The sequence below is a fragment of the Osmerus mordax genome, chromosome 15 (assembly GCF_038355195.1).
Source record: "Osmerus mordax isolate fOsmMor3 chromosome 15, fOsmMor3.pri, whole genome shotgun sequence".
NCBI classification, from domain to species: domain Eukaryota; kingdom Metazoa; phylum Chordata; class Actinopteri; order Osmeriformes; family Osmeridae; genus Osmerus; species Osmerus mordax.
The window spans coordinates 11,352,646-11,378,075 of NC_090064.1; the positions used below are offsets into that span (position 1 = coordinate 11,352,646).

At 42.8% G+C, this 25,430-nt stretch overlaps 2 protein-coding genes across 2 annotated transcripts; both read right to left on the reverse strand.

The window, feature by feature from the left end:
- Positions 1-1,741: 1,741 nt before the first annotated feature.
- On the reverse strand, positions 1,742-8,651 carry LOC136957830 (zinc transporter ZIP12-like). The gene is made up of 12 exons (XM_067252031.1): positions 8,388-8,651; positions 6,892-7,215; positions 6,469-6,676; positions 6,087-6,244; positions 5,622-5,793; positions 5,287-5,459; positions 4,786-4,938; positions 4,209-4,304; positions 3,297-3,366; positions 2,948-3,106; positions 2,627-2,814; positions 1,742-2,447 (listed from the first exon to the last, which is right to left on the reverse strand). The coding sequence occupies exons 1-12, from the start codon at positions 8,649-8,651 to the stop codon at positions 2,319-2,321; spliced, it is 2,094 nt and encodes a 697-aa protein (XP_067108132.1). The 3' UTR covers positions 1,742-2,318.
- Positions 8,652-10,888: 2,237 nt separating this feature from the next.
- Positions 10,889-21,554, reverse strand: mrc1a (mannose receptor, C type 1a). Its single transcript, XM_067251430.1, has 30 exons — positions 21,485-21,554; positions 20,799-21,200; positions 20,467-20,640; positions 19,639-19,794; positions 19,346-19,459; positions 19,046-19,189; positions 18,722-18,898; positions 18,207-18,364; positions 17,824-17,940; positions 17,518-17,633; positions 17,251-17,399; positions 16,849-17,048; positions 16,594-16,709; positions 16,366-16,441; positions 16,089-16,239; positions 15,960-15,998; positions 15,604-15,767; positions 15,445-15,509; positions 15,193-15,293; positions 14,924-15,063; positions 14,567-14,675; positions 14,264-14,433; positions 13,591-13,696; positions 13,237-13,469; positions 12,838-13,003; positions 12,459-12,611; positions 12,165-12,281; positions 11,829-11,984; positions 11,698-11,730; positions 10,889-11,468 (listed from the first exon to the last, which is right to left on the reverse strand). Exons 1-30 carry the CDS (start codon positions 21,552-21,554, stop codon positions 11,230-11,232), a joined length of 4,311 nt encoding a protein of 1,436 aa, XP_067107531.1. The 3' UTR covers positions 10,889-11,229.
- Between the last annotated feature and the right edge of the window lie 3,876 nt (positions 21,555-25,430).

A 25,430-nucleotide genomic window follows, 5' to 3' on the forward strand; every position in this document is an offset into this window, starting at 1 on the left:
ATGGCTTTTTCTGTATGCTGTTTATGTTTGTGTCTAGACAGTGGAAATGTTCCTTCAAACCCCCAGTGGGTTTTCAAACTCTCTCAAATAAGCCCACAGGTACATTGTATCTCTTAAGATTTCTCAGTGTGCCAATGACTACATGTATTCATACATGTAGTCTGGCTTATTGGTATCATCCTCATGAATGTATGCTTCTAGAATGTCCGTTATACCTACATTTCATGATGCACTTGAGACCTCATTTTCGTGACCTTTAGCCTGGGTTATCATGGCCCATGTGAAGATGTCAGAGGACAGAGACCCTTGGAAATGGTCCCTTGCAACATACAGTATGTATGTTTGGTACTGCAAGTGGGATAATTCCCACAGTTTTTGAATGATTCATTGCCCTCTAGTGGTTGTCTTTGCTTGTTAGACTGGACTTTCAACATGACCAGAGTTCATAATGGTTGATATTTAGAGAAGTTTCATACATATATCCCTCATATTTTCCTTTCCCATTGTATATTTAATATTGGATAAACTACGGTTGGGCCAAAATGTCCATCTAACTATACAGGCAGGTATTTCTGTGTGTGTGTGTGTGTGTGTGTGTGTGTGTGTGTGTGTGTGTGTGTGTGTGTGTGTGTGTGTGTGTGTGTGTGTGTGTGTGTGTGTGTGTGTGTGTGTGTGTGTGTGTGTGTGTGTGTGTGTGTGTGTGTGTGTGTGTGTGTGTGTGTGTGTGTGTGTGTGTGTGTGTGTGTGTGTGTGTGTGTGCTTGTCTGTGGCTCAATTGTCAAACAGTAGCAAATACTTTTAAGGTCAAAATGTACATTCATTAACTGTATTCTTTGGTGTAGCGTTTTTTTAAATGAGGAATAGAATGTATCCGTTTCATACCAGAATTGCATTTTGAAATCAAAAAGGAAAGGAATGGACTGCATAGCTAGCGTTTCCCATTGTGTGTCGGTTTTAGCCTTTCCCGTCTGATCCCCATTCTGCTCTGTACTCATGACTTTTAACCTTTTCCTCTTCTTTGGAAGTTCTGTGCCGAGGGAATGATGATGATGGCTGCATATACAGGGTGAGGTCACGGCACATAGCCAAGATTAAAAGCCTTTCCTTCCTTCCCAATAACGCCTTTCAACACACAACCTTGATGAAGAGGGTCTTTAAAACAAAATATCCGCAATTTTAGCATGCACACACATGCACAGAAACACAAATCATGAAACCCATACTTTTCCCGGATATTCCAAAAGGGTTTACAATCCAACAATAGGCTAAAATAATGCCACAAACGTCCTTCTATTGTTAGAAATTGACTTAGTGGGAAGTAATAAATGCTGTCAGCTGGTTTCTCCTTGCTTTGACACATGCTGATGGAGAAAGTGATACTTTTGAAGAGACCAGGTGATGTTTCAGCAATAATTCAATAAATCACCATCCATTTTCTTATTATATGCCTGGACCATTCACTAATTTATCATTCATTCATGCATTGGTTCCTTCAAGTGAAACTACGAACCATATTTGTTTATATGGCATTGTTTGTGTGGGTTAGGGTTAGGGTCTTTGAAAAACAAATACTTGTTTTTCTTGGTGCTGTTGTACAGCCATGAGGGCCATCACACGCCGAAAGAAAGAGAGAGGGATTATTAGAGGAAAAAAGTGACAGTGTACCAGAGAGAAAGATGGACAGAGCCCCCCCCCCCCAAAAAAGGGAAAGAGACAGCACAGAGAGCACTGTGTGGGCGCTCTGTAGGCTCCAGCGTGTGGAGGGGGACGAGCAGGAGGATGAGTCAGCCAGCACATTGGATGAGGGGAACAGGGCACCCAGGTGGGTGGACCTGCCTCCATGTTGGCTCAGAAAGAAGAAATAAAACGGAGGCTTAGGGGCTTGGTTTAAAAAAGGAAATGGATTGCAGTTCATTTGATTGTCGGTGGCAACATACATCTTCCATCAATAGGATATAATGCACTAAGAATGTACCTGTTTTAAACATGTGTAAAATCGTACAACACTAGGTACCATAAAGGTGTGGAAAAAGACTTCAGGTGTCATATATGATATCTCTTAATACACATACAAAAATAAATCATCCTCACATGGAAAAAACTAAAGATCTAAGCTTACACATTGCATTCTGAATGACACAAAAGTAGGACTCTGTCATCACTTTTGAGATGTTTTTGACTTACGATGTTTACTGTAAGTATGACCTAATAAAATAATGCAAATAAAGGATGGCAACATTGTAAAAAAGCTTGACCCTACCAGTACCATCAATTTATATGTGTGCATGTGAGAAAAGAAAGAGAAAAAGATCGAGTCCTTAGAACTTGAGTTGATGTTCAAACAGAGCCAGGAGCAGCAGACAAGCCCATCCCATGAGGAGACCAAGGTTCTGCAGGAGGAACATGACGAAAGGCCTGTTGGTCTTCACACGGTTCATCTCCGGAAGCTGGGAGAGACAATGAGAGAGAAAGAGAGATACAGATGTATAAAGAGAAAAAGACAGGGGGAGATACAGGGAGAGAGATAAAGATGTGGAATGAGACATGTAGAAATAGAAATAGAGGGAGAGACATGAATTGGGGATGAGATGTCAATAGGTTTTCCCTGGCCATCAGTTAGTCTCACCATCTCAACGAGGGACAGATAGAGGAAGATCCCAGCAGTGACAGTGAAGATCCACTGCTGGACCTCGGTCTCCGTGGAGACGAACAACCCGATGTAGAGGCCAACAAAGGCTGTCAGTGCGCTGAAGAGGTTCATCAACACAGCGTTCCGCACAGAGAGACCTGAGCTAAGTAGCACCGCAAAGTCACCTTGGATCAGAAATGGGTCCATTTGGTTATTGCAGGATAAGTGTGTGTACTGTTTTGATCTCACGAGTTTAAAGAAATGTTGTAAAAGTTTTTTCGAATGTATTGTGGGATGTGTTGGTCTGTAATTTTGTACCCATTTCATGTGGTATTTCATGGCACAGTATGGCCACGGTGGTTGCCATTCCCGTCTCAGCAGATGAGGAGAAGGCTGCACCCACCACCAGACCGTCAGCAAAGTTATGGAGGCTGTCTCCAACGATTACCATCAGAGCCAGCAGAGGAACCCCCTGTCCTGCAAACACAAAGACCGACTGTCTGGCGCCTCTTGTCTTGTCTCAGAAGTCCCTCCCATTGACTGTGATAATCACTACCCAAGCTACTAATTACACTCCACAGTACTGAGCAGGACAGAAATCAGTGAATGAGAGTGGGTGCTGTGTGTGTGTGCGCGTGTCTGTGTGGTGTGTGTGCACGAGACTTACTTTGCATAGGTGTACTTGTGCCTGGATCATCAGAAGTTATCTCTGTACACTCCAAGTCTTCCACAGTTTCCTGCAGGAGTGATGGACACAGAAATCACCCGAGTTTCATCTCTATATTCACTTTCATATAGTGAAAATGTATCTATGGTCTCCTTTCCATGTTCTGTAAAGTGTGCACATCATCACTGTACAGAAATGCACTAAAATGGGTCGATTTTGAAGTATCCTCCCAGTGTTCATTCTATTATCCTCAGAAGGCCTGAATGACTCAGCACTGGCATCAAGCTTTCCTACCCACACCATGCCATGATCCTCTTTCACTGCCGCCTACAGTGTTGTTCTCAAACCTGTTTGTGAAACAACTGGAACATGTCTACAGAGTTTAGAGAATTGAAGTAACTTAAAACCTACTAAGGCCTATGCTTTTTTTACGCTCAGCCCCTATGTATTCCCACCCAGCAGATACCGTTGCTGCACTGCTCTATCACACCATTCATGTTTGCTCTGATTCACACTTCCCAAAATGGAGAATGGAAATCAATCACTTGGAGATCAAGTACTGGTTCTGTTGGCCCAGGTCAAGGTGGCAGGCTGACAGATTAGCAATCTAGTCTAATTTCAAACCCTGTGATCAGGAACACAGCTCTTCTAAAGCAGCTGCCTGTTTTCCTCAAAGCCATCAGCATTGCTGTTTCCCCTTTAAAGACAGCTCCTGTCTAAACAAGATCATCTCCGGGATGTTTCCATTTGCTCTGAGGCCCCTTTCTGTGCCCACTATAGAATTAATATACTGTGGCCTCTGTCCTCAGTCACTGTTTGTTTATTGAAGCAGTGCCTGCATACTTGTTGGATTGGAGCAGGGCTGCTTGTACGGGTGCTGGGAAGAGACAAACTGGACCAAGAGAGACTCACCAGCTGCATGGTGGAGATGGACTTGCCCCTCTGTGACTGTCCGTTGCAGTTGAGCTCCAGGGGGAGGTCGTGGGAATGGCCCATACCCTGGTGGCCCTTCAGGGACAGAAGAGGTACGTTAAACCCAGTTCACACAGGACAGCAGCCACGAGGCACTAGTTTTGGAACATCCATGTTGCCATGACGCCATGACTCTTTCATGTAGAATCTTAAAAATGTCAACTTTTAATGTTGACATTTGCAGTCACTAAACAATAGAACTAAATTCTGAAGTGCCTTCACAGCTGTGGTCTGTTAATCTGGCTTTAGTTTCCAAGCTTGATGGATGGTTGCATGCACAGTCAGCTGGTTCCACCCCAGGTTCACAAGGAAGCTAAGCTTAATTACACTCGTGACAAATCGTGACTCACTTTCTGTTGACAAATAGTGACTAGTTTTCTGATGATTCAAATTGGCATGGAAAGTGATTCCTAATCAGGCAACAATAAAGTACAGCATATCTGTTGTTTTTAAGCATACTTTGTCTTATTGATTTGTTTTTTGATTTGTTAGAATACACACAAGAGAACAATCTTACATGGCTGTGAGAAGGCAACACTAGGGAGAAGACTCTTTCAATGAGGAAAAATCCATAGATGCCAGCAATGATCCCCAGAATTTTCCACAGGTATTCCTTGCCCTCTGTAAAGTGATGATCATCATGGTGACTGTCATCGTGGAGGCCAAGGATCTCCAAAGGAGACAGGAAGAGAAAAAAGTGAGACATTTACTGATCAGCCTGAAACATATTGTACAGAACATCCACATTTTAGGGAACAAAGGTGAAATGTATTGGAAGGCCAAAGAATCCCCCGAAACAACCTTTCAGTAGCTATCAAAGGCAAGAACCTTTGTTTTATTAAATTGTACTACGTTGAACCATGAACAGTTCTGAAAAGCTATTTCAGTGTGTTCTCCCACAGGGGTGACCAGAGAACCCTCAACAGTTCTCAGGAACAGGAACCAGACTTGAGAGAGTTTGTAAAAGTGTACCTCCGACGGATGGCACATCTACCCTTGATGGCAGCATGCCCTCTACCTGTGGTATGAGGTGCAGCAGAGCATCTCCTGAGAGAGTGCCCACTGCCAGGCCCACGAAGAGCTGCAGGATGAGGGCGTAGGTATCCTGGCAGGAGTTGAAGAAGATCAGGCAGATGCCAAGCATGGAGCCCACCGTGATGAGCAAGACCGCAGCAGTGCTGTAGCCATACTCTACACAGACACAGAAAGAGAGAGAGAGAGGGGGGGGGGGGAAGGAAAGAGATGGAGACAATGTCTGTCCCAGACCTCTGTCAGGACTAGTGACTAAAGTGACTAAGTTGTTCTAATCGTGGCCTGTGGTGAGTCCTCTCCACGTGGAGGGTAGAGCCTTACTCTCAATGGCGCTGGGTGGTGATCCTCGTGCCTTCAGCTCTGAGGGATCACAAGCGTTGCCTAGCAATTGCTGGATTATGGCAGGACACAGTTGTCTGAAGTGATCTCTGGATATGGGTAAACGAGGATTCAGAGCAAAGATATCCACCAGTTCATTGGCTGAGAAGCACACCTGGTGATTATGAGAACACCAAAAAATATATAAATCAATCAAAAAATTTCAACAACTGACACATTTTTAAGCAATACATTTGTTCATCAGTAGCTTTTTTCCCCAGTTTCTTATCTACATTATATCTAAACTTGTCAGTCCCTGTGATCTCTAGAAAATACTTTGTTTCATCCTCCGAATACTTATAATAATAATTTTGATCTTCAACATGGACCGAACAGGCAAAACAGGATAGGTGAAAGCTGAGTTAAATCCAATGTTATTAGACAATCTAAATAAGGCTTCAGTCTCACATGGGCCCAGTCTGTGCTGATGCCCAGAGGCTCATGGGCACAACCATCCAATTGATGCCTTGAAACTCTCTGGGCGGTGCCTGTGACGCTCCGCCTGGCCCTGCTGTGAGAGTGAGAGGCTCCTCCAACACCCAGCTGATGCAGCAGCTCTTCCAGATCTGAGGAGAGTGACATCATCACTGTGGGACACTGACAACATCAAGCAGTGACTGTCTTAGATTCCTGTGGAGGCGATGTACTGTATTATTGACAAACACAGATGGACTTAGATGCAATCTAAGTCCTAAACAATTACAAAATGTTCAATTCAAGTTTCAAAATATCCCACACATTTCTGACTCCCTACCCAAAATTACCATGAAAAGACGTTTCATAAACAAACCTATGATCTGCAGGTTGCTGGTGCGGTTGAGGGACTGGAAGATGTACTCGGTGAAGAAAGCAGGGGAAGGGAGGTTCCTCCTGCTGAAGCAGTGCCCCTGCAGGGTGTGACTGATGATGGCTGCAGCAAGGCGGGGCACAGCTGACAGGTCAGCACCCCGGCTGTCCGTCACCCCGACCTCATCCATCAGATTGGTGGCGTCTACACACTGTGGGTTCACAGCCAACAACCACCTTCAGCTTTCCCCAGCTGTACACTCCTTGATTACATATAGTCATTTTTACATATCTATACATGGTGTTGATGAAACACTTCCAATATTGCCTGTGGTTTCAACTTGAACATTTGTGTCACAAATATGTCATCTTACTAAATATGAGAAAATAGAGATATTTCTACATGTTTACGAGGGCCGGTTTGTACCTGTGAGTGGGAGGAGGTGGTTGTCTCCAGGGCATGACCTTGATAGTGCTGGTTAATGAGCTGAAGAACACTCTCTGTCTCATTAGAGGAGAGGAAGTGTCTGTCCTCAGTTGGGTGTAGGTTGGTGAGGGCCTGGAGGTAGTCCTCGTAAGAGAGTGATGAAGAGGAGGACGAAGAGGAGGAAGCGGTGTTGGGACTACAGAGGTCCTGCAAGTTGATGATGTAGTAGAGCAATGCTGTGGAGACTCTGAGGTAGTCCTCCTCGGCAAGGTACGCCTTCCCATCATCCACCAGGACAGAAAGGACCATATCAGGAGAGAGGCACTGTAACCATAGCGATAGAAGACAACTGAGTGGGAAGAACTGGGAAATGTGTACTGAGATGCTTAGCAAATAAATACTTTACTGGAAACAAAATGAGTAAGTAACTCAGATACACCCCCTCACTGACCAAATACAACTGAAATCATTAGTATCTTGCTGGTTACATAATATTATATGTCCATTGATTAGTAAACAGTGATTCTGAAGTGTACAGTAAGTTTAGTCAGCCATATGTTACAGTATACAGTATGTGACTGTTAACTGGTTTCCTTTTGTTCCATTTTTGTCTGATAATGGGTCTCTTGTTTCTGAATGTATGGCATTCAAGAGCTCCTTGTCAAATGAAGGCTTTTGTGTTGAGCTGATCACAGCCCTGGCTGAACCCACACATAAACACACAAGAACTCAGAAGACCAAAAGAGTGGGCGAAGCACTAACCTTTCCAAATATTTTCAATGGACTGTTGAAAGTTGAACAATGAAGTAAAAAAAATTGAGAGGGATTTTCTATTGAACTAAATTGTTTTACTGTTTTCTAAATCCACTTTGCTCAAGGGGAACTAGAACACACACAAACACACACATGCACTACCCCACCTGTACAAACACATGAAACCAAGTGCCTCATAGATTTCTCTCTATATAATGAGTTCAGTCAAACTGAGGGACGTCGAAAACCACTCAGCATGAATTCCTCCAGAGGTCAGGTCTTTGAGCTTCCACACACACTCACATTCCAGCCATAACAAGCAGGAGGCCAGAATGACCAGGCAGCATTATTGCACATGACAAAAATACTATAGAAACTTTAGTGGCTGTTGGCATGGAAACCACGTGTTAGCGCCATGTTAATTAATTGCAAAAATCTTGTCAGCGTTACAGAAATGTCATACAATGCTCTACAGCTGTCAATGCCTCATTCACATCTTCCCTCTATCATTAGTAGATTCACGGAGAGACCTTTAGGAACCGTTAGAGAGTACCAGTTCACGGAGAGACCTTTAGCATCCGTTAGAGAGTACCAGTTCATGGAGAGACCTTTAGCATCCGTTAGAGAGAACCAGTTTATGGAGAGACCTTTAGCAACCGTTAGTGCGAACCAGTTCACGGAGAGAACTTTAGCAACCGTTAGTGAGTACCAGTTCATGTGTGAGAGTACTGGCTGAGTCTTACCTTCTCACAAAGCTCCGGTGACCCACTGATCCGTTCTGGACAGCGTACCGTCTCGAGGAGGGTGGAGAGCAGGACACCTGTCTGGTTCCTGCGGAGCTGAGGCTGGCTCCCTGGCCCTGGGGGTAGAGACAAGACCCTGAGGCTGTCCTGCAGGTAGCCTCGCTCTTGGCCCATGCCCTGGGTCTGCACCCCCATAAGTCTCCCTGTCCCCAGCACAGTCAGGTGCAGCAGCAGTGTGGAGAAAGCATGGCCCCCGAGCCACATGTTGCCACCCGGACCCTCAAAGTCCCTCACACTCACTGGATTGTCTGAGGGTTAAAGAAACCGGCAAGGAGGGGAAGAGAAGGAACAGATAGCTGAGAAAGAAATACTGAGAGAAAGTGGAAAAAGGGAAACTAAAGGAAACAGTTTGAGGTAATGGAGGACTAACGAGGGAAAGTAGGAGAGAGAAGGGATAGTTGTTAGGCAGGGAGGCAAGAAAGAAAGAGAGAGAGAATGTTCTCTGGCTGAGGGAGGCGTTAATAATGGGTTTGCCTAATCTCGTGGAGGACTGCAGGAGGGCTCTGCAGGCACCCTTTACCCGAATTAGACCCCATAGCACTAGGATGGCCAGCCTGGGGAAAGAGAGAGAAAGAGAGAGAGAGAGATGGTCAGCACAGAGCAAGGGCCCCTCAGACCACAACAAAAGGATTAGTGCAGGCAAGTGAGAGAGCATTGAGGCAGGGAGAGGGTGGGGGGACAGGGACAGGGAAGTGCTTTGATTTAAAAAGGAGTAATTATCTTACAGGGTTCAAGCTTACAGTTTGTTGACAGTGACAAAATGCCCTTCCACAGAAACTTAAAGAATTAAGCAACAGAAAATTGTTTTCCTTCTTGGGAAAAGCTGCTATGTGTGAAATGTAAGCTTTAGCTCAGACTGAATCAGTATTTCTAAACTCTTTGCCTCACAACTGAGATTTTTTTTCTCTCCCTCGGGCAAAGAAAGAGAGCAATCTGCAGATGACGAAGCCATTTCTAAAGGAACAAACAGTACAGAATAGTTCATAACAAAATCACAGTGAGCACTTTGCATCAACACAAGATATGTAGAAAAAGAATTGTATGCAAAAAATGTCAGTTGCCTCCTTTGTAGATATGAATCAGACATCCATGTTGCTGTAAATCAGATTATCACACTGAGTCTAAGTGTAAGTCTACAGCTAAAATGGTTAGAAAAAGACAGTACACTTTTTTTAAAGCTGTTTTCTAACCATCTCGCTCAGTATAAACATGAGAGAGATGCAGAAGTCAGCAGTGTGCTGAGTAAGAGCCCGTGAGCTGTTTAGGCACTGCTCTGTGGAAGGTCCCTGATCCCAGAGATAGACTGTGATCCCTGAATCATCACGGATCAAACGCACAAGTGTACGAGCATATAAACGCCAACATTGCATCTCTCAGCTCTACTGCCAAGATCCGTACATCCTCCCACATTATATGCAAACCAGAAGAACATACACTTCAGCAGCAAAAAAAGAATGAAATAAAGAAGAGTCATTCTGAAAATAGAACTAAAAGAAAACATGCTGGGTAAGGAGACCTACCGCTTGTTCCTCTCCACCTCTTAGTAGCTCAGCGGGGCTGTTTATCTCAGGTGGTTGCAGGGAGAGAGGACTTGTTCAGGGAGAATTCCAGAGCATTGGTAAAACCCTCTTATGAGAAGTCGGAATTGTGTAAGCTCCCAAGGATTAGCCACAGCCTTATAGGGCTCTTGTTACCATGGAGAAACCTGCCTCATTGCTACAATGAGGACACTGGGAGCACAGACAGAGGGGTGGCTAGGACACTAGCAGGAGAGTGGCAGTGGTGGAGGTGACCTTAAATAATGATGAATGCCATACAGATTTTTAATTGGTTGTACAATCTGAAAGGTACACATGGCATACCATAAAGTCAGATAGCTGAGCGGTTAGGGAATCGGGCTATTAATCAGAAGATTGCCGGTTCGATTCCTGGCGTGAAACATTACGTTGCGTCCTTGGGCTAGGCACTTCACCCTACTGAATAAAAGCATTTGCTAAATGACTAAATGTAACAAGAAAATAAATGTAAATACCAGATGTTTCTAAGGCACTTTGTGCTGGTCATGGGAATGTAAAACATTTGTCAGCATGTCTCTTAATTGTGTGTCCTAAAGAAATTAGATGCAAAATACTTTTGTTTACGAATTATATATATATTTTTTTTGCATCATTGGAGGAAGAGTCTTAAATTGATCTAAAATACCTGCATCATTCAAACCAGGCACAACAATTGCATTACATTATTGCATAGTAGATTAGTTTCACATTCCTGTATGTAAACAACTAATGTGAAACTTTTCATAGATTATTAATATTTGATCTCAGAATGTCCTAAAATCTCCACTCAAGCGAACAAGCATTATCATGACAGTCTTGACTGAATATTTACACTACAGAAACATAGAAGGGAGTGGGGAAAGATTTGCAAGGTGATACTAGTGCCTTTGTTGAGGTCAGATCTATTTAATCTCAGAACCAAGGTCAGTTTGTTTGACAGTGTTATAAGCACAAAATGCAAAAAATACATTTAAATACTTATAATTGTACTTAGTAGTACATTTATAAGTTAGTTATAAGTAACATTTATTCATTTATGTCACACACAAATCAGTAATCAGTATGTTGCAGGTCTGTAATACAGGAATCCATCTTATGTACATGTTAGTTTAAGCTGCGTATGCTTCCTGTTTTTGGCTCTCACCTCAAGTGTCATTACCTCCATCTCCATCTCAAAATGTTATTTGGTCGAAGAACCCTGTTGGAATGTTTTTCTAGGTCTGCATCTAGGCCTGTTCATTCTGTTCTATGTTGGCCACCAGGCCCTTGGTGTCAACGGTGGTTATGGTGCGTGATGGGTCACTGTTGAAGTACAGCCTGTTATCGAACGTGCTCTCTCCCAGCACGGGGCTGGGGATGCGATTGCGGAACAGGAAGAAGACAAGTCCCACCACAGCAACTATCATCAAGACGACGGCTACGGCGATGCCAGTGTAACCGTGGGGGGCATCCTCGACATTCTGAGCTGAGGAAATCAAACCAGAACAGCATCACTCACACACAGCTCTGATGTCCTTAATGCTAGTTTAGTCTTGCTTCATTAATTATCTTCTTTCAGGTTTCTGGGTGTTTTCTTACAGTAAATGCAGTATGCATATCTTGTTTAATGAAAGGCTCAGGAGAACGAAACAGTGTTCTTATTACTAATGTTTGATGACAGTTAAATTTGATTTGTAAACATTTTATCAACTTACAAGTGATTGCCGGCATCTCCGTTGGTACGATCACTGCAAATGTAACATGAAAGATCATATATGAATTTACCTCAACTTGAAATATACCATTTAAATCAAATCAATCTGATCCTTGACACACATTTACTCACTTTTAGGACTTTTGCAGATATAGGATTTGTATCTCATACAGCTGTTAGTGCTCCACTGTCCAGTGTCAGCACGTATCTCAACACAGTCCCCTGAATGGGATCCTGGTTTCCAGTTGGTATAGTCCAACACGTCGTTATTAATCCACATCCACTCACCTGTGGTAAACAAAGTTATACTGTACCTTAGAAGTACATTCATCTTTGGCTTTTTTTTCTGTATTTAATTACGCTAAACATCAAGACTTTGTTTTGTAAGAATTTGAGTATATTTGGTTATTTCAACGTTTAACACAATGGCCAAAACTGGTCTTTGCAAGAGGCGGAAAGGGTTCTGACCTTCGTAGCTCTTATGCATCCCGATCCAGAAAGTCTTGATGCCATCCTGCATAAGTTCTATATTTTCCTGGATAAAGTGGTTCTCCAATGGATCCTCAATGCTCACCAGAGATCCCCCTGTTGAGCACATCATCATGGTCATCCTCATTATCTTTGCAGTCCTTCAACTCCATTAACATTGTTAATGTATCTTATCTTATGCTGCTCTTAGTCAAAAAAGACCGCAAAACCTTGTTGGCAGTACTGTGGTTATTGATGGTAATCAAAAGTCGGTTGGGGTGTGTGGTGTCTTACCCATTCTCAAACATTCCACTGAGGCTCGGGCCCAGCTGTCCACCACTGAGTTGAAGAAAGCGTAACAATGGCCTCTGAAGGGCACCCAGGCCTTTCCCCTCTTGGGTTCTGGACATTTGCCTGGGAGCTGGGGAGGTTGAGTGGGAGGCACGTCTGGAACACGGTAAGACTACACTGATTGGCTTGGTAAAATGCACATTTTATCAAGAAAAAGAACTTGTATTCATTAAACTAGACTAAAACAGACCTAGACTATGTAATTTGCGTATTGATTGTAGTTTAGAGGTGATTACCAGTTAATCAGTTTATCAGTTAATAAATCAATAGTTAACAAAAACATGTTATAATGCAGTGTGGATGGAGATTGAGAAAGTCTGACCTTTAGAAGTCTTGCACAGAGAGTAGTGGGTGTCACTACATGAGCCTGTCTTCCACGATCCATCCTCATCTATGTAAACACAGCCTTGGTTCATCTTTGGCTCTCTTTGACCCCATTTGGTGTAACCCAAGCGCCAGTTATCAACCCACCGGAACAAGCCATCTGTCTAAAAGATGGACAACCCTACAGATGAAATCCATGTCCAATACTATCGGGTTTAATATTCTTATTGTGACTGAAATCAATTCAAAACACATTTGTAAATTATTATGTATAATTAACAAATTGAACAGACACATTGTGTGTTTTTTAACAAAATGTGTGGGTTGAGTGTACAATGAAGAATAATGGTGGACATGATCTGTTTTACTGTGTTTTAGATGTGTTAAGGCTAATTACCAAATTGCTGTTGAGGCCAATCCAAACAGACCCTCCATACTTGTGGATAAGCAATGAGCTGTAAGCCTGCGTGATAGGGTTCAAGATGCTTGCTAGATCAGCATCTTCTGCTTTGCATTGTCTCCGGGCTTCATCCCATTTCATCTTCTGTGGCACCAGTTTCAGGGAGTTATTGCCATATTTTATGAAATTATTTGTTGATGCTGTTGTGGCTGGTGGGGCAATCTGAGAATCTTAAACCAAAAGTGACACAGTGGTTAGAGGGCCACTAAATCGAGTAAACAAAATAAGAAAGAAGGAAACTGAAACTGAGTGAAAATTCCTTCTGTTTCATATTTGATGATAGTTTCTCACCAACAGTTCTTTTACATATGAAGCCTTGAGGGATTGAACAATCCTCCACTTTCCATAATCCAGTTTGTTTGAAATTGCTTCCCACCAAAACTGTACAGTCAAATGTCTGAAAGGGAGATGGTGTGGACATATTTAGTCCTCAATGAAAATGACACATGGTAAATGAATACACCTTTGTGTCTGCATCCACTAGAGGGTGGTATCCACTAGGACTTTTCAGACACATTTTGTGTGTCTTCACTCAAAAATATTATTATGTTACTACTAAGCGTTGTGACAACTCATTCAGTGCGACTGATATGTAATAGTATGGTAAATACTTTAACATACATACTATAATATGGTAGTATGGGTATTGGGACGCAGCCCTTGTTTTTCAAGAAATGGCCTGGAGTGCCATGCTCCCCCTTGAAATCTGACTGGCCACTGTAGGGCTTTATGCTCTTCCAGAGGTGAGAGCTTGTACCTTTTAGTACCAAAGCTATCCTATATCCTGCTTTTCCTAGAGGGTTTCTGAAATTTGCAATCTCTTCAATCAATGTTCCAGACTTGGTAAGATATTATGTTCACATCTTGGGTGAGCTGGAGTGATGCCTGTTTTTGTGGGCTGTATTCTGTGACCATGACAACGTAAATATGCATTTACATTACACCACCTATCTTTCATTCTCACCGAATCAAATGAATAGCGTCCTTCAGGCATGGATACTGGATGTCCTTTAGCCCAGTTTGTATAGGAAAGCTTTTTGCCTTCAGTCCATAGAAATCTCATTTCCCAGTTGACATCATTAAGGCCTATCCACATATCGTATGGATACCTGTTCATCTGAGTGGTAATGAAAGCTGGAAAGGAGGAAGCAAGTCATGAGAATGTGATAAAGGAGTTGTGTTTCTAAGCGTGAGGTGATTCTTCATCCCTTACATGTTCACAAGCATTATCTGACTGTTAGGTTTCTAAGAAGGCCTGACCACTCACCTTGTTCTTTTTCACTGAGGATAGAAGCCAAGTTTCCTCCATGGTTAATGCAGTAATCCCGAGCATCGTGCCATGTTTTCTTGTTGCTTTCCATATTGAATTGGTAGCACTGTTTCAACATGATCATCATGTGTTAGCAAAGCGTTTTGTAATCACATGCAAAATACAAATAGCCTAGGAGACATGTCACAGTTAATAGCATATTCAACAATCAGATTCAATGGGGGGCCAACGAGTCGACAGTCTGGTCACATGGGACAAGGAAAAGTGATAACTTGACCGTAAGGATGTGTAGCATAATAAGTAGTTTATGAAAAATGCTACACAGTAGGAATGTCCATGTCATACTGTAGTCACCTTTCCATTAAACTGGACCCACTCAGGGGCACAGCCCCCTTTAGGTACAGTAGTTGGGGCAAGAGTTGTGTTGATAAAGTTGCTGCTTCGCTTGCAAATGGAGGGAAGCTCTACTCCACAGTTAATGTCATTCCAGAAGCCTACAGTACAATGGCACAGAATAAAGAGGAAGTCAAATTGATATGAAAGTGGTCACTGTAATCCACTCTGACATGTCACTGAAATTAGATCCCCCACATGCATGACCTAACCCGATTGAACTCACATACCCATGTTCTTGTATATCGTCACACAGTTTTCATCATTGTTGGCAAAGTTGGGTTCATTGTGTTCCCATGACGTGTATGCGACTGGAGACCCATCCAACCAGCTGAAATTGAACTTGCATTAACCAGACAGCCAGAAACATATGAAACAAACATATTCCCATATGTGCATGCCAAACATGAGACAATCTCCGACAAAATAATGGATGACTCATTATTTGAAGAACAGAGATCTAAAGAAAAGTATTTATTCACCTGAAAGACTTATCCAAGTTTACAATCATGCCTATGTAATATTGATTGTTTGACTCCTTTGTTATCTGTGAGATAAAAATAGAGAATAATGATATCAAAATTCATGCAATAATTGTATATCTGTGAATTCCTCACCAGAAATTCTCCACACATCCTTACCTTTTTCCATAAAAATTTCCTCTCACTATTGCCAGTGATGGATGCCAGGTCCCCAAATTTGTTTTTGCAGAACTCTCTGGCATCGGCCATAACCATTTCCTCCATATTGAAGTAGTACTGTGTGTCATTGTATATGATCCAGCCATCTGATGTGGTGTTGTACTCTGGAGAGGAGGGAACATAACCTTACATGCTACTCTGACAGCCATGAGTATCTGTGACAGGTGGATGGTCAGGGATGTCAGGAAATATAAGAAAGTTACAGGAAGTATAAGAAAGTTACAATAAAACAGTTACAATTCAGGTGTGGAAAGATGACAAGTGGAATGTGAGAAATGTTTCTGCTAGTCTATTACCTTCGATAACCACAGCTGGTTCAGGTTTGGGTGTATCACCTGCAGGAAAAGTACACTTCAATATCAGGAAATGAAAGACCATGTGGAAGGTCATTACGATGCATGGAAAATATGGTCTCAGCGGCCTACCTTTGCGTATCTGACAGATCCAGTCATTGTTGGCCTCACAGTTTCGGTCATTCCATCGAAATAAGCTCCCAAAGTAAGTCTTGGTCTCAACACATAATTCTGCATCATTGTGGTTGTTAGGTTCTCCTAATTCCCACTCCTCAAATGAAAACTGGGGAATAACAATGAGGTGTTATATAAAAGGCAACATTGGTTGTTTCAAAAACTGGGATACTGTACTAAAAGAATCCCAGAAATTAATGGTGGCCGTCTTAGAAAAGAACAGCGTTATACTCACTGGGCTCCCATCAGTCCAGACAAAACCTGCATTTGGATCCTGGATGCTGAGGCCGATCCAGGCTGAACTCACATAACTAGGGAAAAAACATACTTTCTCTAAGACGGTTGCACATACACTGACAGTGAGACTCTATAGGCTTGGAGGGTTTTAAAATGTCCAGTCCCAAAATAAACCATGAAAGAGATGCAGCGTTATAAATGTGGAAGCTCTGAGGAGAGAACTCACGGGAGATTGTCCATGTCAGAGCCAGAGTGAATACTCAACAAGTCTCCTCCAATGGCCTTGCAGAAGTCTCTTGCCTCCTGCCAGTTCTTCTTGTTTACGATAGACTTTTTGAAAAACTTGAACAGAGGAAAGATTGAGATTTCATCGACTATACTTAAGAGGTTAGAGTTCAGTCATTTGTCTCAGAATAATAATAATAATACTCATCATCATGAACATTATTTAATGGTTGTCTGTGGAAGTGCATCTTTTTACCTTGTAGCAGATGTTTCTTTTGGGAGACCCAAGCCACCCGTCCATACATCTTGGGGCTGCAGTGGTGGGAGGGACAGCTGTTGTTGTGACACCGTCCGCCATCTTTTTGCAGATGTACTTTTCTTTCCTGTCACAACTTAAAACATCCCATAGTCCAGCAAACATGCCAGTTGCTATGGCAACACAGCCTTGTTTTCTGTCTTTTACAAACAAAACAGAAACACACAAAAAAAGGAAACAAAAAAATGGAGATGGTAAATGAATACACAATTTCTAAGTTTAGTAAGTTGTGAGATTTGACAGGTGTGAGATATAACAATCTGACCATTGCAAAACTGAAAATATGGCAGATCCATATGTGTAGGTATGGTTAGGAGCCACTGATAGAAGGCTACACAGTACCTGGCATTCCAGCATTGAAATGAGTAAACTTGACTTCTGTTCCACTGCTCCACAAGAATGTTTCTATATCTGCCAAGTTGGACAGGCCTGTCCAGAAGTACTTCTCCGGTCTCAAACCCACCAAACTAATCAGGAAAGCACTCTCATATCTATATGTAGGACAAACATAGCCACCTTTTATGTGAGGAGCAAACATTTTTTATTTTTTTTATAGATGTAACAAAATATTTGTGTAGTCAAATATGGAATGTGAAAATGTTGTTGTACCTGTTATCCACATGCACCAGATTGGAGTCACTTTTTTGGCAAATAGTTTTCGCCTCTTCAAATGTTTTGGTCTCTGATCCAATGTTATAGCAGTATATTCCAAACCTGATCCAGCCCTATAGTGGAGAAAATTTAAGACAAACATTTAAACCACAACTTTAGGAAAGCCCAGAAATGACTAATACAATTGCATAGTAGTTGATATTTAAATCATCCTCTTTTACCATGCAACACACTTTATGAATGATCCCTCTCACTTGGGACAACATTATGGCAAAACACTGTATACGAGACAACGTTGCTTACAGTTTTGCATCCTGAAATGACTTCTTCTGTGGCTCCTTCTGGTGGCTTGATAGAGGCTTTCTTCTTACAGATATATCCATGAGTTTTCTCACACATGATATCAGCCCACTTGCCATCCTTATTGGAGGAAGATGTGGACCACAGCCATGCCAATGTTATTTTAAAAGGACCCTGATTATATTCTCTACAAAAACATCTATTTCTTCCCCCTCATTGGTTAACTAAAGATTTGACAAGTTGTCATGCCTGTATTGATTACAATATTCTTTGACATATCTAATCACATTAAATGTATGTATTTATAAAACAGGTATCACGTTACATAAACACAAAATCGTAGCTTAAATTAAAAATTGTGCTCTTAGGAATACTGTGGATGTTACCTTTCCCCTGATGAGAACACAGTCTTCCTGGAAGTTAGTATCATGGGAGGGCTCACCCATCTGCCATTGGGCGAACGTCACATGGGAGCGGTCTGACCACTCAAACAAGTTATGGTTCTGCTGGTCGTTGAGCCCAATCCACAACTCATCCGAGGCCACTGGGGTCATGACAGGAAGTGAGGAGTTTTAAAGGCGACAGGCCTACAGATATGAAACTTGACATGGATGTGGTTAGACCACAGGAAGGATTCCACCAGAAAGCTACATTATTCAGTAAATGTAGCAAGAGTAGCTCAGTGTTGCTTCCTCCCTTTCTGGGTTTTGATCTTGGATCCAGCAAGTCAGGCCAAGCCACGGTGGGTGGGTGGTATTTATAGTTTAACTAATTCAACTCGATTACACTTTATCATCAATCAGGACATATGTGAGAATATCTACTTTCAAAGCATCTCAGATCTAAAATGTTTTCTTAAGTAGAACCCTTTTCACACAAAATAACCATTTGAGGTACTTACAGTAACCAGACTGTGATATGATAAAACTTTGCTCCTCAATGTTATGGATACTGGCCAAGTCCCCTCCTTCTTTGTGACAGGCAGTCAGAGCCTCCCGCCACATCTTCTTAGTACGTTCCAGGAAGTAACAGTGACCAGCATAAGGTACCCAGTAATTGGGACAGAAGCTGGGCTGGTCTTTGGGTAAAGATAAAAAGAAGTTAAAGGGATCGGTAGAGTTAGGTGGTGGAGATGAAACAGACATTTTAAACTTCAGTCTCAACATTACCTTGGCATGACATTGTATAACGTCTGTGTAAATTAATCATGTATGGGTATTCTTACCTATGGGAGGAGGGGGGAGATTGGTGGAGTTGCCTTTGCGACAGATGTAACCAAGTTTCTTAGAGCAGGACAGGCTCTCCCACTTGGAGGCTTTGCCCGCATGCAGAGCACCACAGTTGAGACCAGGTTCAGTTGATGGGTGCCCTGTCAAAATCATTGACAAAATATACATCATATTGGATATTAGGCTTCTCACCTTTCACGTACATCAAAGGGTACACCCTCCTCCAAGACAACAACATTTGTGCAGCAGCATTATAAGGATACTGTGTTGATCATGTAATCTGTTTCCAACTTTACCTGGAGCCCAATTGAGGTATCTAAATGGGTTTCCATTGCTCCACTGCCATCCACTTTCAAAGTCCAGGCTGTTGAGCCCAATCCAAAGAGCTGTGCTGAAGATATGGGTCAACCCTGCATGAAAGACACCCTTTATACATGTATAGGTCTGTGTTTTATGACATTCGGCTGTAAGGTCTATGTGACTATCAGGTGTGATTGTGACATACAATATGTTTGATGGACAACATGCCACCCTCATGTATAAGATGAAGGGGGACAACCAGAGGGCTTCTTTACAGGTAAACTCTCACCTGAGATATACGTCTGCTCGTGAAGTTCCACGATGCTGAGTAGGTCTGCCCCCTGCTGCTGGCAGCTCACCCGGGCCTGGTGCCAGGTCAGAACTGACTGGGTGTTCCTCTGGTACAAAACTCCTGTTACTGGGTCACTGTCCCAACCTTGAGCAGCTGGGAAAGGGGAGGAGGAAGGGGAGAAAGGTAGTGAAAAACCTTTCAGCAAATCAGAATGCTGCATGCATGTTTTCATATGCATTTCAGATTAATATAAACAGCTGAGCATTTAGACCAACATTGTTTTTGAACTGTGCAATATCCTCAAGAGAAAATCCCGGTGAACATTCATTTTACACAACTTCCCCTAGATCTGCTATGCGATTCCACCAGTGAGCAGCAGCTTCCTGGCTCTTCCTGTCCCAGTAATGAAACAGTATCAGGGGATAGACAGGATTGTGTGTAAGTCAGGTCGGGAGGATAAGAATGAGGGTTGCATCTACAGCTCTGAAGACAAGAGGAAGTGTTTTTCTGTACAAGGGGTCAGAGACCAGACCTGGTAAGCACTGACCTCAGCAAAGATGGCCCATGACAAGGTCACAGCAAAACAGGAAAATAAAACCATTCTGAGTACTCAAGAGAGCTGAAATTCAGCAAATTCACAGGCAGACGTGGAAGATAATCTACATTGTTGGATCTAAAGACTCACTGAACACCTTAATTTTCTATATTATCATGCATTTCTGACTCGTACTCTAGGCCAAAACACATCATAAACTCTTGCCCAACATCAGAAGACAGGATAATCTAATATGGAATCTAAGATATAACAAAGCCATACAGACTTACATTTGCTTGGACAGAATCCCCATTTTCTGTCCTTATTGTAGTCTGTCTCTGTGGCGCACCATAACAGTCCATCTGGGCGGCCCTCAAACGTGCACTCTGCAAACCACTTCTGTTCAAACTTGAAGGGGAACTGGCAGGGACTGCCGAAAGCATTCCCCCCTAAGCTGAAAATCTCTGAGATGAGGAAACAAGCAGATAGCAGAAAGATGGAGGAAGAAAAGATGTGGATGTGGTTCAAGTTTGTATTTCAACCGCACCAGACTTAAAACACCTAGGCTAATAGTGTTCAGTGTTAGTGTGAGACTACCCCAAGTAAGCATGGTGCCTCTTACCTTGGTATCCCTTGGAGCAGAGATCATTCTGTGGGCTGTACATGGTCCAGCGGCTCCATGTTCCTGAACCCTGGTAGATCATAATGTTCTTCTCATTGCGGTTGCCGTAGTTAAAGTGCAGGTTCTGGCCCTTGAGACCAAAAAGCGTCTCATTCTTACACTCCCATTGCTGTAGAGGACTAGTTTCATCGCAGGGATAGAGCAGCACCTTGACCCAGTCCTTTATTTCCTGGGCCCCCAGACACAGCTTCTCGGACAGGCTGAGGAGGCGCAACTGTGAGGCCCAACGAAAGTTCTGGTTCTTGGCTGTGGGGTTACAAGTTGCTGTATGGACCACTGTGGGGCTCACAGCAACCACACACTTGTTATGTTCTTTATTGTAGATCAGGAAGGAGCCGGTGTCTGTGACATGAGGGAGTAAAGAACAACTGTCTGACTAGTCTCAGGTGGAAGACAATTCCTAAACCACTCAAGGCTACTGATACCAAAATCTATTGTTGCCTTCATTTTCAAACGTTCTATATACATAATCCCCCAAAGAAGTTAACAGAAATAGTTACACATAAGACAGTAAAATCACATAATCTTTGCAGTATAGTTGGCAGCCCCCAATAAAACTGAACGGGATGTACCATTTCCAGTAGGATTTCTTAAAATTAGAGTAAGAGAGGATCGGCCTGACATACCTATTACCGCTGTGCAGAGGAGGGCTTGTGTGAGGCAGAGAAGCACCACCAAGGAGGGACTGGGTGCCATCCTAGCTGTTGCTTAGTTTGGAGTCTCAGACAAAAGGTCAGATAGTCCTCCAGTCCTCGGAGATGGGGTCCGTCTGTGTGCTCAGGTGTCTGCAAGAAGAGCAGTGAGAGGGAAGCGTAGCGCGCCTCCCCCCCCCTTAATCTCACCGATGAGCATCCTGTCACATGGCACGATGGGGCTGTGGCCAAACAAGGTCTTTTTCAACAAGCTTTCCCTCCATTGGGATGAGACGAAAGGAAAAGAGAAGGAAAAGGTGGAAATGTGTAGCATTCACTTATCTGGAGTGTGCAGAAGACAGGATGCCACCAAGCATGCACAGGTCCCTGGTATCATTGTGTCCTGTCACCACATCTCAGTGAGCCAGTACCTCTTTCCAGAACCGCTGAAGAGGTGGGCTAAAACATTTTAACATTTCCCATATTTCACTTATATTCAATGCAAGGGGGAAATGAGGATAAACAAATATCAACAGGATGCCACAATAATCATGGACTTTTATTACACAGCCAAGCTTATTTTCAAGTATATTTTCATCATACAAAATGTGCAGGGACATTCGGTGACCAAGATGGGATAGTAGGATTTACAGGCCATACATGTCATGTCATCCCTTTACATTTCCTTTACATTTCCTGGTAGGGACACTACCAGATAGGGCGCCAAATCAGGCCAGGAAAGTGTCCGACAGTGTCACAGGGAGGTCACCAGAAATCAAAAGAGTGAAGAAGAATATTATGACAATGTAAGAAGTAGTGAAAAAGAAGGAAAATTATCAACAAAGAGGTATTTATGGAGGATGGGTAGTCATAATGCTGATGCAGGCGATTGCTGAGACAACGATGGTGCTCCAGAAGAAAGAAGACAGGAGGATATCCTGCTTCCTGCCCAAAGTATCGAAGGAAGTCTAGTGTGAAGCCATGTCACCACAGTCCTGCTGCACCATGCACCATCTATCCTCCAGAAGGCTAGATCATGTGTCAGGGAAAATGCATACATTATGAAGTCCTGGTGTCATCATTACCTCAAATAAGGTAAGTAAACACACCAACACAAAGGTACAGTGCAAAATTACAGATGTTTAACCCAATCATATTGTGGAAAAGTGCCACTGTTTTCCATTATTTTCTTTATTAAACAAATTAAATCAAAAAGGTAAAATCAAAAAAGTGGTCCTGTTCTGTTCCGTCTGTCATCATATTTATCAATGTAAAATAACACAACCTTTTCTTCCTTTAATCCTAGTCTGTATGGTGATTGATGTTGATCTGTGGGGATAATTCAGTTATAATTCACATCAAACTCCTTGGACATGATAACATTTCTGGGACAACAATTCTCGGCTGTCTGTTTAGTCACATCCACACAGCAATTCCAAGAAGTCATGAACCATCCTGTGAGACAGCATTGTTAGAAATGTGCCAATTCAGCGCTGTATTACGAGCAGCACTTGGTTGGGCTTCCAACCTGTTTCCTGCCCATTTCCTCAACTTGAGAACAGATCCCATGCCACACCAAGGTGTTTGACATCACCGCTAAGTAGCAGTCTTTGATGCACACACAGTGAGACTCTGTATGTCAGAAGAGAGAGGGACAAGAAGCCTAACGACTCAGGGAACTCCGTAAATGTGTCATGTTCTATGCTGTTTCCGAACCGTCATTCCATTGTAGTTTAAGTGTTCGCTTCTATCCCTCACCTTGACGAGGATTTCTGGAATGTGCTTAGCTCAGGACTTCACCGGCACAGCTAGGGCACTGAACAAAATGATCCGGTGTTCATCCGGGCTGAATTTATAGTTGTTATGTAAAAGACAGCAGATAAAATGGGAGCTGAGGTCAGGCCAGGACTCAACGTTCTCTACAGACAGTTAATGAAAGCAGACCATCTCTAGGATTGTATGTCATTCAAGATGGCTAGTTTGAAGAGAGTAACTGTAACGAGAGGCCATATCTGTTCTCTGACCATGGCCTACCTGACCAGACCCTAACCTAAGTCTCGATTATAAGGACCTGGCTAACTGTTTGACTAGTTAATACACTAATGAACTGTATATTTGAGATTATTCGATTTTTAATTAGATTTTGAATACTGCAATAAATTATAAACTGCCTGACTTTGATGAAACAAATGATTTACACATTGACAACTTTCAAATAACTATAAACCTCTTGTTTGCCGTAGCAGCTTCTTGCATCAGTCTGTGTTACTTACAACCACGTAAACCAGGTTTAAAATAAAGTAGAACAAATATTTGACATTGGCAGTGATATTGCAATGCATTGCAATGGAAGGGAAATAGGAGAGTAGGGAGGCAAACTTCACTTTATACATACATCAAAGGGTTCACTATTCACTAAGAAAACTAAAACTGTGCTGAGTTTTATGTGTCTATAATTGCTATCAGTATGCTGTGTTGATTTTGTAAACCATCTTTGAGCTATAGGCCTGCTTGTGAAGTTCCACGATGCTGAGTAGGTCTGCCCCCTGCTGCTGGCAGCTCACCCGGGCCTGGTGCCAGGTCAGAACTGACTGGATGTTCCTCTGGTACAAAACTGTCACTGGGTCCTGTCCCAGCCTTCAGAGGCTGGGGAAGGGGAGGAATATGGGGAGATGGAGCTTTCAGAAAATCAGTACGTCAAGCACACTAACTCATGCTTTACTTTTTGTGAAACTAAATAACTAGTTTGGGAGGCGGCTTCCTGGCTCTTCCTATACAAGTTGTGAAGCAGTGTCAAGGCAAAGAAAAGATTGTGTCCCAATCAAGTTGGGGGAAAAAAACACAACAGTGTTGTGTCCACAGCGCTGAAAATGAGAGGAAACATGTTTTTACAGTATGTGCAAGGGGTCAGAGACCAGACCTGGTCAGCACTGACCTCCACAACGGAGGCCTCTGACAATGTCACAGCAAATTAAACAGGAAATCAAACGTGTTAATGGAAGGGACAATTCAGCTGAATTACAAGCAGTAGGGGAAGATTAACTGCCTTGTTGGGTTTAGAGAACTCCATGATTTTCTGTTGACCCATGTATTTCTGACTCATTCTCTAACCCCAAAGACATCATACTCCTTTTTCAACATCCCAACAGGGGAAGAACTGCATGTGACTTGACAAAGGAGAAAATAATCCAATCAAAAGAAAATGGGGAGAGAAACAAGCACATTCAAACAAAAGAATGATATTCCTGAGTCTTAATGCACTGAAAAAGAAATTGAGTTAGAAGACTACACCAACTTATTCCATTTACCATGTTAATAACACCACTCAGTCATGACTTAAATTTGACTTCCTTAAAACCAGGTAATTTTAAACAAGGTTTTCCACCATGGAGATGAGACGAAAAGGAAAGGAGAAGCAAAGGAGGAAATATGCCACTCTAATTTATTTGGACTACGTGTGGGTCAATTGAGGGCAACTAGACAATATCAACAGGATGCTACTGTACAGTAGTCATGGACTCTGCATCAGGCAGCAAAGTTAAACTTTTCTGTTGAACTGATACAGCGTAACAGTGTTTTTGTTTGATGTCACACAAAAGGCCCCCTCCCACCAGACATGTGATTGTATGTTTGGCAAGCGAGATAGAAAAAAACGATGCATGCACAAAATGCAGGATGAGACACACATTACATTCCTTAACAATGTCCTGACGGTGTCAGACAAGGAATGAAAACGGCAAGGTCGTCACAAGGAGGTCATCTCAAATCAGAAGACTGAAAAGGAATACAACAACCATTGATGGACTCATCAGTGGATTTGTACAAAAGGGATGAGGAGGCCCAGGGCAGCCCCCAGCGTGCGGGCACAGGGCAGCCCCCAGCGTGCGGGCACAGGGCAGTCCTCAGCATGCGGGCACAGGGCAGCCCCCAGCGTGCGGGC